Here is a 24,007-nt window from a genome sequence, read left to right as displayed (position 1 = left end):
TTGTGTATGGATCTCCATAAAAATTGGTCAGAATGTTCATCTTGATGATATCTAGGTCAAGTTTGAAACTGGGTCACGTGCCATAAAAAACTAGGTCAATAGGTCGAATAATAGAAAAACCTTGTGACCTCTCTAGAGACCATATTTTTCAATTGATCTTCATGAAAATTGGTCAGAATTTTTATCTTGATAATATCTAGGTCAAGTTCAAAAGTGGGTCACATGAGCTCAAAAACTAGGTCACTATGTCAAATAATAGAAAAAACGACGTCATACTCAAAACTGGGTCATGTGGGAAGAGGTGAGCGATTCAGGACCATCATGGTCCTCTTGTTTTACGGAGTTATTTGTTGGGTTTGAATGAAACTTATTGGAAGGAACAGTGGTAAGCCTACTTAGGTATTGCATTATGAATTTTATAGTTAAATATGTTTTCATCAAGTTATGGTCCTTTGATTTTTGTACACTGGTCATAGTTTTTAGAATATGTTCAACATGATGTTGCTCTGTAATTAATTAACATTTACTTCCACTTTTTATATTCTACAAAAAGCTGTCTTATCAAGATTAAATGCATAAGGAAACATAATAGTTTTAGCTCACCTGAATTTTTAGGAGTGAGCTGTTAACATACATGGATACTCTGGCATTCATCGTCTATCATCCATTCTTTTAGTTTATTATGTTTCTTTATATATTGTGTCTAAGTAACATATCATAATTATCTGACACCCCCGCCCCCCTGCATATCAATGCACACCCACCACCACATTATCCCCACCCACATAAAATAAATCAACTCTTTCTTTATACTAGCCCCTCCCCGACATTACAGGCCCATCTTAAATGGAAACTTTTCAAAACTCTTCTTATCAGAAAAAACACTGGTCCTATTTCAGAATAATTTTACAGATACTAGCCTTATGTGACCCTATACCAGAACAGTTCAAGCAATCTTCTAAGCTCAGGTGAGTGATCGTGGGCCATCATGACACTCTTGCATAAATCATAAAAAATGCTATACTAAACATTCCTATTTGTACAAAGAAATATTTCATTGTATCACCACAAATTATAGCTCAAATTATAATTACTAAATTTATTTCAGGTTTTAGTGCCTCTGCTTCAAGAGCATACAGGATGGCATTCTGTATTTTATCTTTTTATTGTTATGGTATGTATATAACTTTCTACATCACACTTCTGAACAAACGAAGGGCTGAAAGAAGCCCTTAAATAGGGCAGAAATGTGTATTCCAGTGCCACCAGAAGAAATAAAAAACACCAGGGAAAGTTCAAGGTCAACATCACATAATGTGTATACATTGAGCATGAGACCTGAATGCAGTGGTCTTAGGCAGTGATTTATTGTGCCTATTTGAATGTAGAAATGTTTGAAGGCAGCAGAAGGGTAGTGGGTCTAGGCCCGGTCATGGTATAAGTTGTTTTATTTAGGTTATGAAAAAGTTACTAGATGCCTTAAGGTCAAGGTCAAACTCTCAGTTACCTATAATAGAAAGAGATGGTTTTTGAACAGTTAGGATTGACATACTGTCACTAACCTGTTTAGATGTGTCTTAAATCACACTGTGGCATTGTATTTTGACTGCTGCAGTTGCTGTTTTGTGTTTTTAGTGAAGATGTACCAAGATACGCTTTTATCTCAGAATGAAAGCTGGATCTTCTGATACATTTATTAGTGCCCTACTGGTTGAAAACCAGTTTTGGAGACTATAGGAATACGCTTTTCCGTCCGTCCGTCTTTCTGTCCGTCCTTCCGCAATTTCGTGTCCGGTCCATAACTGTCATCCATGAAAGGATTTTAATATTACTTGGCACAAATGTTCCCCATGATGAGACAACATGTCATGCACAAAACCCAGACCCCTAGCTTAAGGTCAAGGTCACAATTGGAGGTCAAAGGTCAACAGGGCCTTTTTCCTGTCATAACTCTGCCATCCGTGAAGGGATTTTAATATTACTTTGCACAAATGTACCTCATAATAAGACGATGTGTCTTGCACAACTTTCAGACCCCTAGCTCAAAGATCAAGGTCACACTTGGCAGTCAAATGTTAACATGGCATGAACAGGGTCTGTTTCGTGTCCGGTCCGTAACTCTGCCATTCATGAAGGTATTTTAATATGACTTGGCACAAATGTTCCCCATGATGAGATGACGTGTCTTGTGCAAAACCCGGACCCCTAGCTCAAAGGTCAAGGTCATAATTGGAGGTCATTTTGATGTAACTTGGCATAAATGTTCACTACCATGAGATGGATTGTTGTGTGCAAGAACCAGGTCCCTAGGTCAAAGGTCAAACTTAGAGGTCAAATGCCAAATTCAAGAATGACTTTGTACGGAGTATTTCTTCTTTATGCATGGAGGGATTTTGATGTTACTTGGCACAAATGTTCACCACCATGAGGCACTCTTGTTTTTAGAATTATGTCCCTTGGTTGTTACTATAAAAAGATTATATTGTAACTTATTTATTACAAGCCGTAGGGAAAAATTGAGACCAGTTTTCTGTGGTACAACATGCATGTTACATCCAATTTTTAGGTTAGGTGTATTTTGACCTGGTAAAGAGTTTTATGTGGACTTACAAATATTTTTTTTTTTTTTTTTTTTTTACTATAAATAACTTATATGATACCTTTTTTGATAATCGGCCAAAAAAATGCTATATGAAAACAACTATAGGTTTTTCTATATACAAAATTTTAATCCAAGTGTTTTGTTATAACATATTGTATATATAGTACAATATTGTTTATACATTATTGACAGATATCAGTTCATTATGTTATACTGCAGTCGAGAAACTTAAGTGCCTTCCAGTAGGGGACTTTCCTATCAGCTGATGATTATTTGTATGGTTTGTTATTTACATTCTAGACTGGGTTGACAATTTTCTGCATTGTTCCACTGTTTGTGCGAGAGGTTCCGGAATGCTACAGAAGTATTAGGGGCTGTTGTAGAAAATACTCGTATAGTTGGTATTGTGGTTTTCACCTAACAAAGTCAAAAAGAAGTGCAATATCAGTGAACAGTGATCCTGATGATGATATAGAAGTGCTGGAAGATTGACACACTTTGTGATTTGGGTTTGAAGGTAGCGGGCTGTAATGTCTATCTGTTATTTCCGTTCTGTTGCATATTTTCTCCGTATGATATTTTGGCATTCTCTGGGTGTTACAAATGAGCTACATTTGTGGCAGAACTATGCCGTAATAGCAGATGAGAATACGAAATTGCATAGAAATTACCAACTGTCATCTTATCTTTTTTCTTTGTTTTATCAGTTGCTTTGTTGTATATAGAAGGTACAAATTCACATTTTTTTATCTTTGGTTTCTTTTTCTTTTAAAAAGAATAGTTATAACACTATCTATCTATGAAGAATACTTTTTTTTTTAAAAAAAGGACCAAAGTTCTTTTAGTTTATTATGATTTTTTTAAATCAACTTTTATTGTGATTGATATTTATTTTTAAAATGAATGAAGTTTACTCATTTTCATTTTTTTAGCATGTTTATGTAAAGAAATTTTGTTTTAGAATAGAGATCTGTTGTATTATAGTTTATGTACATAGTATGTTAATGTACACTTAACAAATCTTTTAAAGCATATAATTTTGCCAGTATATTTAATCTTTAGCCTGCTGGCGGCAATTGATTCAGCCTTAGCGACCAGTGCAGACCATGATCAGCCTGCCAGGCTGATCATGGTCAGCACTGTTCGCTATTCAGTCAGTAAATTTTCAGTGAACACCCTTTGAATAAGAAATGGTATTGCCCAAATTGATGGTGGACCAGTCCATTCTAGAATTTTTGCCAGTATATTTAACTGATTGCATGAAATAGAAACACATTCCTGAAATTTGGCTTTACTTTAAATGATTTTTTTCTGTATTTTGTAGAGAAATTTCACCAAAAAGTATTTAAGTCATCTTATCTTTTATGACCATACCACATGTTTAAAAAGTAAAATTTCTGGTACTCGTGGAAAGCAAACCACTTATTTTTGTAGCAAGCTACTGTATAAAATGTACCAGTAATTATAAGAATTGAATGCTATTTTATGTGCGTTTAGACGGGTTTAAATCATAGTGGGACTTCTTGTAAATTGTTAAAGAATTCCTAGTTGCTTCCCATTAATACACAGAAAATAGCATTAAAGTCTTAAATATTCATTGAAAACCTGAGTTATTAGATTTGGGTAGATGTCGGTCGGGCGGGCGGTGGCGGCGGCGGCGTCAAACTGGTGTTTCCGGTCAATAACTTGTTTCGGTAAAGATATTTGAATAAAACTTGGTATGTATGTAGCTTATATCAAGACAAAGGCTGGGATTGATTTTGGGGTTTCTGGGGTCAAGGTCACTGTTACTTAAAATAGAAAAAGGGTTTCCGGTCAATAACTTTTGTTTCGGTAAAGATATTTGAATAAAACTTGGTATGTATGTAGCTTATATCAAGACAAAGGCTGGGATTGATTTTGGGGTTTCTGGGGTCAAGGTCAAGGTCACTGTTACTTAAAATAGAAAAAGGGTTTCTGGTCAATAACTTAACTTAGGAATGAGCTATCATGATGAAACTTGGTGTATAGAAAACTTATATAAAGTTGTAGCTTGGGATTGATTTTGGGGTTTCTGGGATCAAGGTTAAGGTCATTGTTACTAAAAATAGGGTTAGGGTTAGGGTTAGCATATCTTCTACATGCATGGAGGGATTTTGATGAATGTTGGCACAATTGTTCACCATCATGAGACGGAGTGTCATGCGCAAGAACCAGGTCCCTAGGTCTAAGGTCAAGGTCACACTTAGAGATCAAAGGATACAAGAATGGAAACTTTTTCCGGAGCATATCTTCTTCATGCATAGAGGGATTTTGATGTAACTTGGCACAATTATACACCATCATGAGACGAAGTGTCTTGCGCAGTTCCCTTCTTTAGAATTACTTCCCTTTGTTGTTACTATAAATAGCTTATATTGTAACTTTTTCATTACTAGATGTAGGGAAAAATCGAGACCACTTTTCTGTAGTACAACATGCATGTTACATCCAATTTTGAGGTGTATTTTGACCAATCTCTACCTGGTAAGGATTTCTGTGTGGACTTACATTTTTTTTTTTTTTTTTTGTATTTTTTTTTTTTTTTTTTTTTTAAGATTAACTTCCCTTAGTTGTTACTATAAATAACTTATATTGTAACTTTTTTATAATTGACCGTAGGGAAAAACCAAGACCACTTTTCTGTGGTACAACATAGTTGTTACTTTCTAATTTTAGGTGTATTTTAAGGTATCTCTACCTGGTAAGGAGTTTTTTTGTGGACTTAGAAAAACAAAAGAATTACAATGATTACTAAACAACCACAAAATTAAAATTACATCTGCAAATACAGGTGCTAGAGTAAAGAAATTTGCTTTGACGGGCGTATATTGTGACATTCTGGCACTCTTGTTTATTCTTATGAAAAGCGTTGAAAACCTGGTTTTGTGGCATTGCCACGTTTCTTGTTCATACATGTATTGTTAAAATTGTCTACTGTTGAGTTACCTCCCTTAGACCTTAATAGGGTCAAATCACAGTCTCACAGAAGTTCATGTCGGAATAATTAGCTTGCATCTACCTTCAGAAATGCAATTCGAAAACAAAATGTGTTATTTACCTTATCAATATGTAAATGTTACGTAAAAAATGCAGTATATTTATGAATTCATATTTTATGACTTTTTCAAAATGGGTTGAGCTTTTAATTTTATTATGTGATTCCATTATTCAATTTTGCTATAACATTTTACATGTCATTAAGAATTGATCTTTTAAAATGTATATAAAACTTAATGGTTGTTGATTTAGCAATTTAAAAGATACTGGCACAAACATAAGTATTGTGTTTTAATATTTATTAAAGCTTTAAAGGAAAAGGCAGTGTTGTTCTTATGCTAATTCAGTTTACTAGGATTTCTTAAATCATTTAAAGAAGTGAAAGAATTTTCAAAATCAGCTTAAAAGTGACACAGTTATGAGCATTTAAATATTTTATCAAAATGGTGGCCATTTTGTTTCCATGGTAACAAGAAACAAAATGGCAGATTTATTAAATTTTTAGATACATAATTGCAATGTATTTACTAAATTCTGTAAAGTAATTTCTCAACTTTTTCCTGCCATAATGAAAGAAACTACCATGTTTTACATCTTACACTCAAGAAACATATCAAATAAATCTATTTAAAAGGTTATAGAATTAAGCAGTGTGTAAATGACGTCATAAACACACTAAAATGACTGCCTCCATGATCAGACAGCCATTTTCTTAAATTTCAAACTTCCATATCTTTTTCAATAGTGGTCCGATTTTAAAAATTCTTTCAGCATTATGAAAGGCTTGAGGATGGCTTTCATGTAAAATTAACTCATTGTCAGGCATTTCTTGCCCTTTAAACTATATGTTAAAACAGATAGTGTTCTAGATAGAGCACAAACCAGCTTACATAGGTAGACAAGCACTACCTTAAATGTTGCATATGAACTTAATTTGTTAGTTCCATAAAGGGAGGTAATAAAAAAGAATGGATTCATTAATACTTTCAGTTATGTCTATGACAAATATAAAGTATAGCAAGAAATTAATATTTTTTATGTTCATATCAAAAAGTGTTAAAGCCACTTTAAACCGTAGTCATTACGACTCTTTTAAGTTTATGGTTAATAATGCAAGGGCATTACCTTTAACTCGACAGAAGTGAAGTTTTCATGTACTGACCATAGTAAACTAGTCTAAGCAACTAAAGCACCTCAGAGCACTGAGGCAAACTGTGCCTGTCACCATTATCAAAGGTTGCTAATTTTCAGCTGTGATACGAGTTGATACAACTTCTGACTTTGTTATAATGATTATGCATTCCTCACCAATGTGCCTAAATTTGACAAGTTAAGCTGAAAATCATTAAATGTAGCGCTTGTTCATTTTGGTTACCCTGTAATCTTCTGTGATAAAAAATTGACTAAGTCTCAACATCTTGGTTGAATTTTGCTTCAGTAAGACCAGAGTTATAGCCCTTGATTAATCAAAATTGTCATATTTTTTAAAGTGTCACAAGTGAGGAGAATTTTTTCATTGCTTATTATTCTCCTGTGATACATATGTCTGCACTCCAATTGTATTATTGTTTCTATTTTCTTCCGTGTCACTTTTAACATTTCATTTTTGATTTATTTTATGGCTGGTTGTATGTACTCTGTATTTATTCACATTTGTATATCTTAACTCGTGTATTATGTTTAATGAATAAACTTCTATTTTGTATGTACATGTTCTTTTTGAATTCAAGTCTTCAGTGGCCTTGATGTTCCTTGGATGGTCAAGAATTTTATTCCATGCAAAATGCTGGTTAACATGGCAGTGGAATGGAAAACATTTCAAAGCCTGCTTGGGAATCACTGGTCATATTTCAAAAGAACTTGATAGAAATTTTCCAGTGTTTACCAGCATGGTCACTTTTCCTTATATGTATGTGTGATTTCAAAATGATATAAAAGAAATGTACCTTGTTTGATCATTTACCTAGATGGTCTTAACACTTGGTTTTGCAGTAACTCTGCGATTCCAGCAGGTATGCAAATTTTGATTCCATACCTCATGTTTTTATTTCGATGTAAATGAGATGTGAAACCAAAATTTGTAGTCCTGTTTGGCGCCATATAACCTATACTGTGTTGGTGCGCCGTAAAACCCAAATAAATAAATAAATTGTTCAAGGACCAAGTTTGATGAAAATCCATCCAGCGGTTCATGAAAAGCATTCTTGTAAGATCGTCTCAGATGTTTTCAAATGGTTTTGTTGATTTCAGGGGCTGCTAGAGCTAAAAAATATAACCTTTAAAGAACTAAGATCATCACCATACTTGGTATGTAGCACCCTTGTAAATGTCCTCTCCCAATTTTGTTCAAATTACTGACCTCGTGAACCACTTGAGGAAGGTTCATCAAACTTGGGTCTGTAGCATCATTGGCCCCTTTTTGGGGCTGCCATAGCTAAAAATAGAAAAGATTTTTGTGCGACATACATTTCTGTGGATAGCAAGTTAGGGCCATCAAGGCCCATTAATGTTTTATAAATCAAAATTTCTAAAATAGGTCGCTGCCAGGATTACATTAAATTATAATGACATTTTAAAACAGAGACATATTAATGAATTGTCAGTCACTAGTGGATATTTTAAATAAATACTTTTACTGAACTGAAAAGACTTACTCATCTTATGAGAATAGCAGGTATCAAGATTCAATAGCTACTTTTTTCCTAAACTTCGGAAGCAGGGAACAAGTACAATTTATAATGAATGCTTCCGAGTGGGAGGATAATGTCTTGGCTTCAATACGGGAGTATTTTTAAACAAAACAGCCTCAATTTATAATCGGCGCATTTTATAGTTTTAGTTAGGAATGTCTTTGTTGGGTTAAACATCACACTAACAAATTATGATGCTTCCCCAGCTTTTCATGGTATAGGAAAACCCTAAGGTGCACCTCCAGGTACTATTTCATCACATGGGGCACCTGTGGTAGAACCACCAGCCTTTGGTAAACAAGCAGGTTGCCTTCCTGACATGTAGAATTCTAGGCCCAAAGTGGTTCAAAACTCGCATTGTTGAGGGGCAGATGTTTTGAAGTCGGCGATCTTAACCATGGAGATCCTCAATAATTAACAAGAGGGTCATGATGACCCTATATCGCTCACCTGTTAAACTTTGCCTTGGAATCATCAAGATAAACATTCTGGCCAAGTTTCATGTAGGGTCATAAATATGGCGTCTACAGTGTTAACAAACTTTTCCTTTGATTTGAGTGGTGAACTAGCTTTTGATCCCATATAACCCAGCTTCGAACTTGGCATGGGAATCATCAAGAAAAACATTCTTACAAAGTTTCATGAAGATAGGGTCATAAATATGGCCCACAGAATGTTAACAAGTTGAGTGGGTGACCTAGTTTTTGACCCCACATGACCCAGTTTCAAACCTGGCCTAGGAATCATCAAGATAAACATTCTGACAAAGTTTCATGAAGGTAGGGTCATAAATGTGGCCTCAAGAGTGTTAACAAGCTTTTCCTTTGATTTGACCAGGTGACCTAGTTTTTGACCCCATATGACCCAGTTTCGAACTTGGCCTAGGAATCATCAAGATAAACATTCTGACCAAGTGTCATGAAGATAGGGTCATAAATGTGGCAGCTAGGGTGTTAACAAGCTTTTCCTTTGATTTGACCTGGTGACCTAGTTTTTGACCCCACATGACCCAGTTGCGAACTTGGCCTAGAGATCATCAAGATAAACATTCTGTGCAAGTTTGTATCAAATCAAAGCATAAATGAAACCTAGACTATATGGCTGAAAGGGTCAAAATAGAAAAATTTTGCCCCATTCAGGGGCAGTAACTCTAGAACCCATGATGGAATGTAGCCGGTGTTCGAAAGGAACCAAGATCTTATTGTGACAAGTTGTGTGATTAAAATCAAATGTAAAATGTCACTTTATCGTGTTCACAAGGTAAGAACTAACTAATTCTGGCTCTTTCAGGGGCCTAACTCCAGAACCTATTATTGGATCTGACGGATTCATCATGGAATTCAAGATATATTGCTGCTTAAGATATTTTGCAAGTTTGTATCAAATCAAACCATAATTGAAGTCTATATTGCTGCAAAAGTCAAAATAGCAAATTTTTGCCCTTTAAGGGACCATAACTCTGAAACCCATGATGGGATCTGGCCAGTTTTCGAAAGGAACTAAGATATTATGCTAATACAAGGTCTGTGCAAGTTTGACTAAAATCCATTGCAAAATGTGGTCTCTGTCGTGTTCACAAGAAATTGTCAACGGACGGATGACGGACAAAATAGGTGAGCTATAAAAATTGGCAAAAATGACACAGGATATTTACAACTGGTTAAGTATTAAAATCACAAACTTATGTATTGTTATTGAACTTGAAACACTGTACTTTATAAGGCAGGAAAAAAACAATTTCAGCAAACTGAACTGGACAACTTGCATGTATGGGAGGGGATATCCCCATCATTTTAGAGGGCTCAGGGGGCTCTCTCCCTGGAAAATTTTGAAATATAGGTATGAAATGGTGACCTCTGGTGCATTTTTTTGTCAAAAATTTGAGATACTGGAGGGATACCCCCTCATTTTAGGGGGTCAGGAGGTTCTACTCCTGGAAAATTTTTAAATATAGGTATGAAATGGTGGCCTCTGGTGCATTTTGGGTCTAAATTTTGAGAAAGTATTATTTCTTTGCCAAATTGTAGTTTGGTGCAACTTCAAGGAGTATAGATCACTTCTCAGCAACCGGGGGGTCACAGGCCCCCCTTGGCAAGGCGCTAGATTCGGGCCTGATATATAAGGTCAGTCACATATGATGCCCCGAGGTCCAATTGTACATAGCAAGTCTCACCAGTATACCATCAGTCCTTATATAGTGTAACAAAATTCATTCTACAAGTAAACTAACATTTGTTAACATATTTCTTCTTTAAATAAAAAAAGTCTTAGTTTTTTTTTTTAAAAAGTAGGAAAAAATTAGGAACAGACTTAAAAAGTAGGACTACTTGAAATCCCGGATGTACTAACTACTTTCCGAGTTTGCAAGACAGGTTTAAATAATCGAATAAAAACTTTCGTTTCTACAAAACATTTATTCCTAAAAACATTTACATTTACTCAACATTCCAGGCGTTTTTTCTCTCTCAAATTCACTCAAAAAGAAACATTGGGTGGACTCGTATTACAGAAATAACAATATGTATACATGTACATGAAGGTTTTAAATACAATGCATAAATGTATAAAAATCTAATGACTATTAAATACAAAATGTTGGATGAAGTGAAGAGTCTTGTAATACTTCTTTCAAATTGAGGAGTCGGTTTTTTTAGTCCAGTTTCATCAACTTCAGTTCTTTGCAAATTAGCTCTTTGGAATATTTTGTTTCTCATCTGAGATAACTGAAGCCTAAGTTTAAAAAAAACCACATTTTTATCAATCAATTAAATATAAAAAAATAATTTTATCGCTGTTGATATTTTCACGAGGATTGAAGCTTTGCTCTGGTACTGTATGCAAAATAAAACACTGCTGCTGATACTGCTAACGCTACAAATTCGCTAGGTACCATCTGTCCCTTCCATACACCCTGAAATAGTAACATTATACAGTTAGTGTAAATCGTTCTTCCCTTTCCTAAGCCAAAGGCATTCATAAAAGTTGCTATTTAAAATGGAGTACATATGTTAAATAATAAAATGTACAGGCTGACAAGCAGAAAGTATAAGCTGCTAGGTAGAACGGTCTAGATGTCATCTGCTATGAAGTAGCAATGTCAACAATAGTCTGAATACTGTGAAATCATTAATATTCGTGGGGGACTAATTTTCGTGGTTGAGTCAATCCACGAAATTTAATCCCAGCGAACAAGTAAAATTCCCATTCATTTTATGTTCAAAAGTTAATATCCACGAATTCATATCCCCATGAAATTGCTGTTCTGACCAAAACAATGAAACTTCATGCCCACGAAATAAAAAGATTTTACAGAAAATGGAAATTAAGCATTTCACTTTTGGAGTAATACAGAGATTTTAACAACATTCTGTTAAAATACATTTAGTTCACTACAAGATAGCTGTATTGGCAGCAGTTGTAAATTTTATGTAGCTGGAAATGTAGACAGAAACATCTGACCAACGAGGACACTGGAAATACACGCATCTGATTTTCTACTGAACAAAATATGGAATACTGTAGAAAGCTTCTGTAGTGTGATTTATGAAATTGCCAGAAATGCAAATGTAGTTTATACCCATATAAATACACACAAAAAACATCCAATATTTAAATAAAAGCAATGCAAAAACTAATCAAATTTATAAAAGTACATGTAAAGATAAGTTGAGAATGTCTTCTCAATACTCTAGTTCATACTTTTTGTGTTTTCAGCAAATTACTGAAATATCAAATGACATAGCTGATAATTTCACAGTGAAAAAAAAAATCAAATATATGCAATATTTGGTTACCACTGAAAAAGGAATAAAAGAATGTTATTTTGTTTTCTATGTAATATTGTATTATCTTTCACTCGTGAACTTCAGATCTTACACTTTCATGTGTGCCTATGTCATTTATAAAAATACTGCATCTGGTGTTCACTTGTGAAAGACACTTCAATCGTGCACTTTAACAAACCAACATTATATATTGCTGTAAATGTGAACTTACAGGATGGTTTACTGGAATGGTGAACAATGACTTAACTGATGCCACATTTTCTCCGCTGCGCTGAGCCTGAAAATATTAAACAACAAAGTGAAAAAGAGAACTACTACTTTTAAAACACTAATAAAAACAGCTAAACATCTATCAATAACTTTCTAATGTATTTTCAATATCAACAACCTAGTATAACTTTATAATGAGCTGCTTGACTTTCAAGTCTAAGAATTCTATATCTACATTGTAAAAACCATTTAATTCTATGTGGTTTCGGTCAAAGCAACTTATGAAACCATTCAATTTCATGGGCACAAACATGTAATTTTGACAGAAATAGCTATTTATGTATACAAATGTATATGAAAACTTGTATTTCAACTTAGGAACATAAAATTAATGGGAAATTTACATGTCTGTCGAAATTAAAATTGGCAGATCAACTCGCTCAAGTCAATGAAAATTTTCCCATATGAATATTAATGATTTCACAGTATATAGTTGGGATATAATGTTGCTGATTTCAATATTTAATACCAGAATTAATTGAAGTTTTGTCTGGATTATATTTCGTGGACAGATAAAACAACAAATAACAAACCTTTCTCAAACTTGAGTATCCATCTTCATCGTAAAATTTCAAATCGTACTTTCCAGAGGGTAAATTTTTGTTTTCATCACTAAAGCTCACCTGTAAAACATATATAGAACGTAGCCATAAATTACACAAATTGCTTTTGTGGCAGACTGATACGATCAAATAATTACAGATTCTAAAACAGTTTAAAAATGACAGTTGATTGCAAGCAAGAAAGTCATTTATGTACAGCTGCAAGCAAGAAGTGCCGAGTGCAATACCTGCATCAAACATAAAACTGACACTAGAGCAGCCAAACAAAGCTGTATCCCACGTAGTTGTTTGTTTAAACAAACCCACAAGGATCAGCAATGTACAGGTAGAACAGTACTGCTTTAAATCTAAGTAAGGTATCTCGTAACTTGTCTTCACATAACCAGTTCCAGTTCTCCACATAACTGGCTATACATTCGATTCATACAAAATATCAAAGGCCTAGATGTTCTGTATCAATCAAATGATCTGATAATAAAAACAAACAGTATATTTTAAAACTAACATTGTGTCGGTTATTTCCTACTCATTGAACAGACTACTGTAAAATCATTTAATTTCGTGGGCATGGAATTCCGTGGTTTTGGTTAAAATGGCAATTTCATGGAGATACAAATTCGTGGATTTCAACTTCTGAACATAAAATGAATGGAAAATTTACATGTTTGGTGGGCTTAAATTTCGTAGATTGACTCAACCACGAAATCCAAGAAAATTAGTCCCCCACGAATATTAATGATTTCACAGTATCTGGCTGCTTATAGAACATTTCCGAGATATAATGCACAATAAACACTGTGACCAAGTTCGGTGAACACTGGATAAGAACTATTCTTTGGAGCAGCCACTGTCAATTTTCACAATTTTTAAGAATTCTAGGGCCATCAGTCCAGAGCCACTAGGACAATCCAGATGATGATTAAACTTTGATAACATATTATGCCCATTAACATTGTGACCCAGTCCGGTGATTATTGGGTAAGAACTGCTCAAGCTTGTGGACAGAGACAGCGCACCGTCAATGCTTGCAATTTTGAGTCATTCAAGGGCTGTAACTCCAAAGCCACGGGGACAATCTGTATAATTCTCAAAACTGGCATAGATTTTATGCCAATAAATATTGTGACCATGTTTGATGAACACTATGTAGAAACTACCCCAGGGAGTGGACACTCAATTTTTGCAAATTTTTTTGTAATCCAAGGGCTAGAGACCCTGGAACAAACCACCTGGTTATCAAAGTTGAGATACAAGTGTTAACATTATACATCCCATTTCATGGGTGTATAAAAATTAACAATAGGGACTGACAGAAATGTTCTGCAATATCAGACATTGAGCAAGATGTACACACCTGATACTTGAAGTCTGTGTTCTCGTCATTTCTGGTCACAGCTAGAGTCTTTCCGCTGATGTCAGCAAACAAAGTTAGATCCTGAAAAGTGAATACCAATATCACATATCAGTACAGCAGCAACATAAAGGTATTTGCTATATTACCATTAATTTTAATTAATCTGACATAAATTATTAGACTTTGTGTCTGTTTTTTTTTGTTAACAAGGAATAAGGATGTGTCCATCTCAAGGGGAAACTTACAGGTACATGTATACTGAATAAACAAACAGCTGGTACAAGTATATTGAATAAACAAACAGCTGTTTTTTCATAAATATGAAACAGTTCATATTAAAAGTAAACTGTCACAAAATATGCCTGTCACTCCAACATTTTACTTTTGACACTTACTGAGCAGACTTGTAGACAATTTTCTCAATTTAGACTATAAGTGTTTTTGTATGAAGAATTCAATAATCAGTGGGGTTTGAACCCACTTCCTTCCACTTCTGAAACAAGTGCTCACACTTCTGTGCTACAGTGAGTGTGTGTATTTTATGTATATTGTTTTTTTTCCATTGATAACCATGTATGGTCGACTCCTTCACAAAATACATGAAGTATGTAAGTACTCATAAGTAGTATGTTATAGTACTTGGGAGGCCAGTGCAAAATCCCAAAGGTGCTTCCATTCTTGAAGCTTCCCTGGTTCTCAGCATGCTAGGTGTAAAGCACCCATACACAGGACTCCTATCTGAATTGTAGTTATTTTAGTTGCAGGAACAGGGACTCCTGACCTATGATCTATACAAGTTTATAGATAATGTGTGGAATTCTTCTATTTTACCTCAAGACCATTCTTGCATGTTACTGAAAACTGTACTATGAAAACTGTATCCATTGATGAGGTAGCTTCTGTTGTTGTATACACTTTTGACTTCACTTTAGGGTCCACACAAGAATCACCTAAAAACATAGAATTTAGTTGTTGTAAAGAAGCAATGGAGATAATTCTTCATTAAAAGTGATTTGGTTCTGACACTGCACACAGACGTGACCTGCTTTTATTAAAATGTTGGTGATAAACTCCCTTTGTAACTGAATTAATTATTTTCAGGTTATCAAAATCAGCAGCGACGTTGGTCTAATTTCGATATGGGTTTTCAAGCTCTTAAATGCTTAGATGCGAGAAAACAAAATCAAAAAGAAAAGAAACAAGAGGGTCATGATGACCCTGGATCGCTCACCTGAGTAATATGTGCCACATGTTTCAAATGTCAGACTGATGCTAAAATATTAAGAAAGTAGGTCACATTCATGGTCACTGAAAGTCAGTGTTACGATCGTTGTGCAAAACTGTATAAGTCATCCAAATTTCAAGGCTGTATCTTAAAAAACAAGAAAGTAGGTCAGTAGGTCAAGGTCACAGTCAAGTGACACCTTATCACTTGGGGTCATTGACTCATTAGGTAATTATAATTATGATCAGATAATTATTTTTTCCTATATAACTCCTATACAAGTGTCCCCAGGCAAGAATTTTTTAAAGGTTTTTCCTATATAGATACGAGTCTATGTAAAACTTGGGACTCCGAGGTGGGGCCTCTTTTCACCTCAGGAGCATAATTTGAATAATCCAAGATTTACTCTTGGAATTTTGAGATGATATAAATCATACAAAAAGGTAATTAACGGGGTAGGATGAATAAAAATATTAGCAAAAATATCATTACATATAAAATTATAATTGGGGACCCCCAAAAGTCATCCAGGACTCCCAAACTGGCAAGTGTGGGAGTCCCGAGACCCCATCTGGAAAATCCAAGGGAAATCCCTGAAAACTTTAGAAAATAGCTGATACATGTAGTAAATACAATGATTGTTATAGATTTATAATAAGAATGAAAGAAATGTTACAAAACAGCATATTAACTGATTATCAATTAGCGACATCAGGGCTTTTCATCAGGAAATTGGGAAGAGGTCTTGGCCTTTCAAATTGGGAAATTTATGCGCGATAACTGTCCATTTTGGGAAAAATTATCAACCGGAAGTTAACACCGAAAGACTAGGCAAATTTATCTCCCCTGAAACATGGACTAAAATCCAGGCCATGGATTTTAACGTACTAGACTGGCAATGTGTCACACGTTGTTCTGTGCGCTGTTAGGCTATTGTGCGATAAAAAATCGATACCAGACAGACGCTTCCTGTGGAAATACTAAAATGTAAACACAATCTTAACTGTCTGTTGCATGATTTTGGGAAATCTTACCTTGCATTTTGGGAAATATTTCTGCCACAGTTGGGAAAAAATAGTTTATTTTTGGATTGGGAAGAGGCCTTTTATAGGCCTCTGTTATATATGGATGGAAAGCCCTGGACATAAACATATATAATGATGTAAGTAAAGATTACCTTTACTGTTATAAACATGTAACTCGGGGATTTCTTGTACCAGGAGAGGAAGGGGCCCCAAGCCTGTGTTTTGGGGAAAAAATAGCTCAGTAACTCGGCAAAGGCCCTTTTAAGGGGAATAAAAAACCTGATGTTAAAGGAAGTGTCTAGCTGTCCGGTAACCGGACGCCTAGCTAGCCTGCGTTCTAGTCGTGTCCGGTTACCGGACAGCTAGCAAATCCTCACGAGATTATCTAGTCGTCCGGTAATTGATTTCTTAATGAATAAGTAATGATTTTATATAGTTTTAAATGTTATTTACTTAAAATGTCAATACTTACCTGATTTTTCAGTCGATTAAACGCAAGAGATCGTGTTTGTTTACAATCCGTTAACATTCTATTTTTAGAAGTGATAAAGCATTGATCGCCGAACATCCATATGCTATTTTGTAAAAAGTGATGGTTTTTTTCTAACGGCCTCATTAATTATTAAAACACAATTATATATATATTTTTTGAAGAATGGAAAGCTTAAAAAAGCAATTTATTCATTAATTTTGACTATAATAGACCATTTCACGGCAAGCGTCTAAGTATTGGAAAAGTCTTGATCGGTAGACGCATTCTAAGCGAGAATTCTCGAGACGCAACGAGATTTGAAAAACTGGGGGCTCTTCTGTTATTTATCGATTTTTGCAACAAAGTTTCCTGATGCATAAATCGGTGAAAAAGGGTTTTCACTTCAGTGGTTTATTGATTCGGCTGATATTGACATAGGAAAACTGAACTCCTATCTGACTGTTTAGACTAAAAATATGGTTATGATTTTGTCAGCATTTGACCGTAATTATATCGAATCCACCGTTTTTATCAGTATGTGTATTTCTTTTTTATCAAATTTGAATAACGTGAATATTATGCAAAAATTTAGAACCCGTGTCACCACTAAGAGTCTGTTTTAAAGAAGCACTAACAAAAAGAAAAAAAAACGGCAAAAAAAAAAAAAAACAAACGACAATGGACTTTCGCGTTTAAACAATTACATGCTCACTTCATTTTCTTATTTTAATAATTATATTTGACTGCTTTGTGTTTCATACATAAAATAATACAAGCATATCATTTTAACACATAACAAAATGAAAAAAAAACAAACAAAAAACAAAAAAAAACAAAAAACAGTTGGGTCAGGCTACAACCAAAGAGCTATAAAATGTATTTAATACTTCTTTGCTACAAGTTATTAAGTTATTTCAAATGATCGGTATATAAGTCCTTCCCACAATTTAACATTCATCTTTTTAAATGAACCTTTTAAACCATTGTTAACAAATACGTGCAATTCAGATTTTAAAATAATTCCAGTTTTGAAACATCAAATACAAATGACTCTTAAAAATAGTCTTTGTCTAATTCATCTAGTCAAAATTTACCCCCGCCCGGAACGAAATACACACTGGTTGGATCGTTCGCCCGTCAGTCGAGCGATCACATGTTTGGTGTCTGGTACGGCCACTCTATCCGTAAGTATTATTTATCAATGAGACAAGTTTAAGTTACTGTAGAAATAGTATAGTGCTTGCAAAAAATAAATAAATAATATGTTGAAGAAAACGGGTGTATAACCCTAAACAAACAATAATTATTCCCTTATAAGTTGGTCGAAATATGCACAATCAAAACGACATGAAGTTAATGTCAGACGTAAAAATTTACCGACATGAAATAAATAGATTATTGTATATATCCATTTGATGTCCATTATGTGTTGGGTTTACGCCGTTTCTCAACAACCTTGTCACGGCGGTTTGCTTACACAACCTGTTTTATACTTTCTAACCAGTAGGTACTCTCCGTAAGAAATTTACATCTTCCCCACTTCATGCAGTGCTGTAGGAAGTCGGTCCCGAACTAACATCTCCAGATTCCGGAGAAAACCGCATTTAGTTATTTATGAAACAGCTGAAATGGGCTTAAACTTTATACGAAAACAAAAAACAAAAAACAAAAACCACTATTTAATAACGCTACAAGCCGTAAAATAAAGGCTGCAAATAAATTAATAAATTCCACAAACAGACAATATGAACTTGGTTGGAAAATGCGGGAAAAGACATGTTTAGAGTTCCTTAAACTTCCTAATTTTCTTAGCACTGTAGCGTGAAAATAAACACGGTAGTCAAGGAGTTTTGTTATCTTATTCTATTCAAAAACATCCCGGGATCATTTTCAGAAAATTTCTAAAAATCTATGGAGGAGAGAACGAGCAGTAAAATGTTTAATAAAAAGTATCATTTTTTCATTTTTTGTGTGTGTAACATGCATTCACGCATACAAGTGTGACAATAAAAATCAGAAAGAAATCGGAGAATTGTTAACAAAATTGAAGTACGCTTAAAATGCAATTTATGTTGTTGTTTTTATTTTTCCCTAAATGTCGCGTGAAAAGAATGTAGGGGAAAATTGAAGACAATACAGCGAAAACAAAGTCGGAGACCCCGCATTTTATCTCTAATTTTACAGTAAAATAAATTTGTATTATGAGTTTAGTTTTTTTTTACACATTACTTAGTCATTCCGTTCGAAAATAATAATTTCGTAGAAAGATTTTGGCATAGTCTTTGCATTAAGTAAGAATTCCTTCGGCGAATAGTCGGAGTACATATTTGAAAATTACATTACCGTATAGGTTTCAACGGTCCTGTTATAATAAATGAAATAAATTTCTTTTTGATTGAAATGGGCGCCCGAAACTAAATTAATCGCTGTAAAAACAGCAACATCAAAACTATTTAGGCTAAAACGTGATTTTTCGACGCCATTTGCGTAAAAAGTGTGCATTTGACCTTTTCAATAATTGTACATCGGGTGAAGATCAGCTTTTGCTATTAATTAAACAAGTTATTAAGGACGCAACTTGTGTTTGAAATTCCCGCTCATTACACCTGTCAATAAACTACAGACGCAGCGGTTGGTCAGCTATCGTAAGACATTTAAGTAAAGCGTTCAGCTATACAGACTATTTCATTGTTTATTCTCAACGTAGTTCGATTCAAAATTGAAGAAAACTGTCTCAAACTTAACACGCTGTACATAACCTATCTATCTATCTCTTAGCCCCCAGTTTTTGTCTTATCGTTTAATCACGTTAATTCACGGATTAACGGTAATCAGTTTGCGCATGCGCATATACTTCGTGAAATGGTCTATTATTTCAAAATAAAATGGATTAATGAACGCTCAACTACGTACTGTTTTTCTTAAAGTTTTGAACATCACGCTGTCGCTTTTGAAATTAGATGTCATTTAAAACTGTTATTCATTAAAAAATATTTGAATACTGAAATATGAAAATTTGAAAGTACTTAAAAAACTGTTTTAGTTTTGAAAATCCAGTGAAAAAGTTGTTAAAATTTAAAAATTCCGTTCCCATAAAAGCCTCCAGATGAACAGATTTTAATAAGTGATGTCACGTCGATCTCGCCATTATTGAGTTCGGCAAACTTCCATTTTATCGGCTGAATAATGCAGTGATTTATTGTAAATGTTTATAGTATGTATTTACACAAAAATTTATTTGCAGATAAGAATCGATATCTTAAGTAAGTAACATAAAAACTATATAAAATCATGTCTTATGCATTAGGAAATCAATTACCGGACGACTAGAAAATCCCTGGAGGATTTGCTAGCCGTCCGGTAACCGGACGACTAGAACACAGGCTAGGGGTCCGTTTACCGGACGGCTAGACACTTCCGATGTTAAAAGTCAGCACATACAACAGTGTCAACATTGACATCATATTAAAATCATATTACCCATTTTCAAGCAAAGTTCAATAAAAAAAGTAAACAAGAGGGGCAGAAATGACCAATTTGAAATCGTCAAGGGGGATGAAAAGACCATTTGAAAATGGGGAAGAGCTGACCATGGGTGAGTTGACTGTCGATTGTCTGAGAGTGATGTCATTTTTTTCAAAATTCACTACAAGGCTTCAAAATTACTTTTTCCTGTCCAGTAACACTTCCGTGGAATAAAAGAAAATGGCGTTGCTTCTTTTTTTAATTTTAAGACTATTCACATTCTATGTGACATGATGATGCCCTATCACTGTATCAGGCTATCTGCCTAAAGTGTATCGGACTGCCACGTATGCAGATTTTTCCACTCGTCTCTCAGTTGGTAAAACGAGTAAGAAGGAAATATCATCAATAGGATAAGACATAAATGGTGACTGAAGAAATTGAGAAGAGAATATCTTACCAAATACCATAAATGGCATCAGTACCATGCAGAATGCAAAAATTGTTTTGCCGGCGAGTTCCATCTTTCTTCTTCCGCAACGGTGAAACGGTAATGACCGATGATAACCGATCGGTGCAAGAATTGCTCCTATTCCTGCCCGTACCGTACCGTACTATAAAGGTTACACTAGTCTAGTCAGTCTACAGTCATACTTGTTTTCGTACTTCTATTTATATTTTGTTGTCTAAAACAGTGTTTCTATATCTACATCTACATCTATCAAGGTGTGCAAGAATAAAAGATAAAGAGAAATGGCAAGTAAAGTATGAAAAGACTCGGACAAGTGCAATATAGTAAAAGTAAGGAAATAAAAGTAAAAGATTGCCCAGTTGTGACATTCAGACTATACGTGCTGACCACTCCGGCCTGCGTGGCGCTACCAGGGAAGTGTCCCCGCCGGCACAGCTCGTGAGTCTTATACTATTGAAAATGCCACAACTCGGGAGGAAAGTCCTCATTTAGGAGGGTTTGGTAGATAGCTCCCTCTCTTGAAGTGTGCCAAAGAGGGAGCCTCAGCAACTGAGGCTGGTAGTGCGTTCCGCTGTCGGATGGGTCTCAGAAAGAAGCTGTATTTAAACTGATTGCTAGATGGTTGGTAGAGTTGTAAAGTTTTGAATTTGGTGCCTAGATCTGGTCATGGAAGTCCTTTGTCTGATGCATCTGCTTGGATGTCGATTAAGTTGTGATAGATCTTGTAGAGGATTGTGATTTGAATCTTAGTCCGCCTAGCTTCCATTATTTTGAAAGAATGAATAGATGTACAAGTGTACAACACATAATAGAGCAAAATATACAAACGATTTGAAATCAAGCCTTCGAAGAAGTCTAAATATGTGAATTCGTTTCCTTGGGTTTGTAAATTAATGTTGAATGCGCGGATCCGGAGGGGTCCGGACACCACCACCGGAAAATCCTTAACAAAAGAAAGAAAAGAAGAAGGAAAGAAAACGTTCTTTTGAAAAGGCAACAATAGGACCGCATTCAAAGTGTATGTGGCTGCTGCTACATACGGCCACGACATAATTCATATTTATGTTAATTATCTCAAAGAAACAAAGAATTTTACCTTTAAGCAAACTTAATTTTATTATTTTAGGTGAGCTCATAAAAATATGCAAATAAGGGGTATATTGTATATAAAACTGAAGTGGACAAATTGTTCTTAAATGTTTTTAAAATGCCCGAGAATGCAGGACTTCAAATTTTTCACTGGATTTATTCCGCTCTCAAACAAGCCTATGATATTCGGGTAACGAGCTATAACATTTAAGCTTGCAGGGTTAATGATTTTCGAAAGCTATAACAAAATGAAATCAATCTGTTGTGGCAGCTTGATGGAATACAGATTGCTATTGCAACACGATCAAATACGTCCCAAAACTTTTATCCAATCTGTCTGTACCGTTTTAGCAAAATAACTACCCTTTGAACTTACATATGAGATATTGATTTGATACTGCTCTAAGTATTAAGTAAGAATATTGCCTGAAGGTTCTATATATTAACTTAATTATTACACGTTTTTCAATGATATAAACAATGTATACTAAAAGTGTACCCCTTTTAAATAAATTTGGCATAAGACCTTTTAATGATGTTACAGGTTAAAGGTCAGTAATTCAAATCTTTCTTTGTTTCATATAAAAAAACGACAACTTCATGTCGTCTTTACATATCTTTAGAGAACATCACTTTTTCCTACACCAATTTTTCATGAAAGTTCTATCAAAAATTAACGAAAAAATGGAAAGAAAATAGGGGGTTGAATACATCAAACAAATTTTTTTTCTAATAAATACTATAAAAACACCTTATAAACACTATCAAAACCGCCTTTTGGTGTTTGTTAGTGCGTTCCATTAGTAATCCATTGAAACAATCAAGAAATGGTTGCAATGGATCGCTAACGGAACGTATTCCATTAAATGGATCGCGATTTTGAAGCGAGTTTTTAACTTTACAGAGCCATTCAGAAGGCTTTCTCCTCTTTTATCAGGAAACATATGGTTTTAATCCATCAAATGTACTGTAACAGCAGATCTTCTAGTTGCTATGGTTATGTTATGTAATCTCATTTAAGGTATAATATAGAGGGACAGAAATTAGTGCATTTTGTAGGTTGTAAGTATAGGGGTTGGACATATGGATTTACTGAAGAGAAAATGGTGGTTATTTCATTTAATTTCTATGACTTACAACTAAAGGTATTTTCTTAATACATGTACTTACAATTCAGTATAAATAAATGTATGTTAACATTGTGATTCTTTATAGATTTCATTGTATGTTAGAATTCAAAGATTTATCAAATGCATAACACAATAGTTTTTGAAATGCAGATTCAAATGACCTGTATATTACTTTCTTATATTGAAACTAGTTAATAAATATATGTTTCTCTTTGTCTATCCATATTTCACAAAATTTAAGATGGAATTTCTGTTAGCTGCATGATTTATTAAATGATTTGTATAAAACTGCATCCAAATGATCATGAAAATGTTGAATGATTGCTATATAAATTATCTAACAAATTAATATTTGAATAATTTTAACAGAAAACCCTTTTCAACAGTTACTGCATATCTCTGCAAATCCAGGCTATATATATATATCCAGTCACATAAACGATTTGCCAAAACTGAATGCATCAGGTTTCAATTAAATACAGCTTGTAGTTAGGAATTTATCAGTTTGATGAAACGCATTCCATTGAGTGATCTATTAAGCGATCTATTATATATGCGTTCCATTAAGCGATCCATTAAGCGATCCACTATACGATCCATTATGCGTTCCATTATACGATCTATTATGCGTTCCATTGAGCGATCCATTGTGCGCTCCATTAGCGTGTTGTTAAAGTTTTGTTTGCGGGTCATTCTCTACGAAAATTTTGATGGGGTTTTTGGATATAAGCTGGGGTATTAGGTCTGTATGACATATATCCTCCTCTTTCATTTGGAGAAAAAAGAAAAAATATCCGTCCGAATACCAACATTATCCCCTATAAAGAGTCGGCCAGCCTGAGGGCCA

At 34.4% G+C, this 24,007-nt stretch overlaps 2 protein-coding genes across 4 annotated transcripts in view; one reads left to right on the top strand and one right to left on the bottom strand.

The window, feature by feature from the left end:
* The window catches only part of LOC123529397 (sugar phosphate exchanger 3-like), a 54,712-nt gene extending 47,387 nt beyond the window's left edge, over positions 1–7,325 (top strand). For 2 of the 3 annotated variants that reach the window (XM_045309723.2, XM_045309724.2), the window contains 2 exons: positions 1,109–1,174; positions 2,903–7,325. In XM_045309723.2, the coding sequence (XP_045165658.2) occupies positions 1,109–1,174; positions 2,903–3,094 (258 nt within the window). In that variant the 3' untranslated portion in view covers positions 3,095–7,325. The remainder of the gene's footprint in view (positions 1–1,108; positions 1,175–2,902) is intronic. The other variant, XR_008366689.1, reaches the window with a different exon arrangement.
* Positions 7,326–10,704: 3,379 nt separating this feature from the next.
* On the bottom strand, positions 10,705–21,086 carry LOC123529398 (translocon-associated protein subunit delta-like). The gene is made up of 6 exons (XM_045309725.2): positions 20,930–21,086; positions 15,114–15,232; positions 14,283–14,363; positions 12,899–12,988; positions 12,307–12,372; positions 10,705–11,221 (listed from the first exon to the last, which is right to left on the bottom strand). The coding sequence occupies exons 1-6, from the start codon at positions 20,991–20,993 to the stop codon at positions 11,114–11,116; spliced, it is 528 nt and encodes a 175-aa protein (XP_045165660.1). The 5' UTR covers positions 20,994–21,086; the 3' UTR covers positions 10,705–11,113.
* Positions 21,087–24,007: the final 2,921 nt, after the last annotated feature.

The sequence above is a fragment of the Mercenaria mercenaria genome, chromosome 13 (assembly GCF_021730395.1).
Source record: "Mercenaria mercenaria strain notata chromosome 13, MADL_Memer_1, whole genome shotgun sequence".
NCBI lineage: Eukaryota > Metazoa > Mollusca > Bivalvia > Venerida > Veneridae > Mercenaria > Mercenaria mercenaria.
Note: the sequence above shows the minus strand (reverse complement) of the source record. Positions and strands in the feature narration are given on the sequence as shown.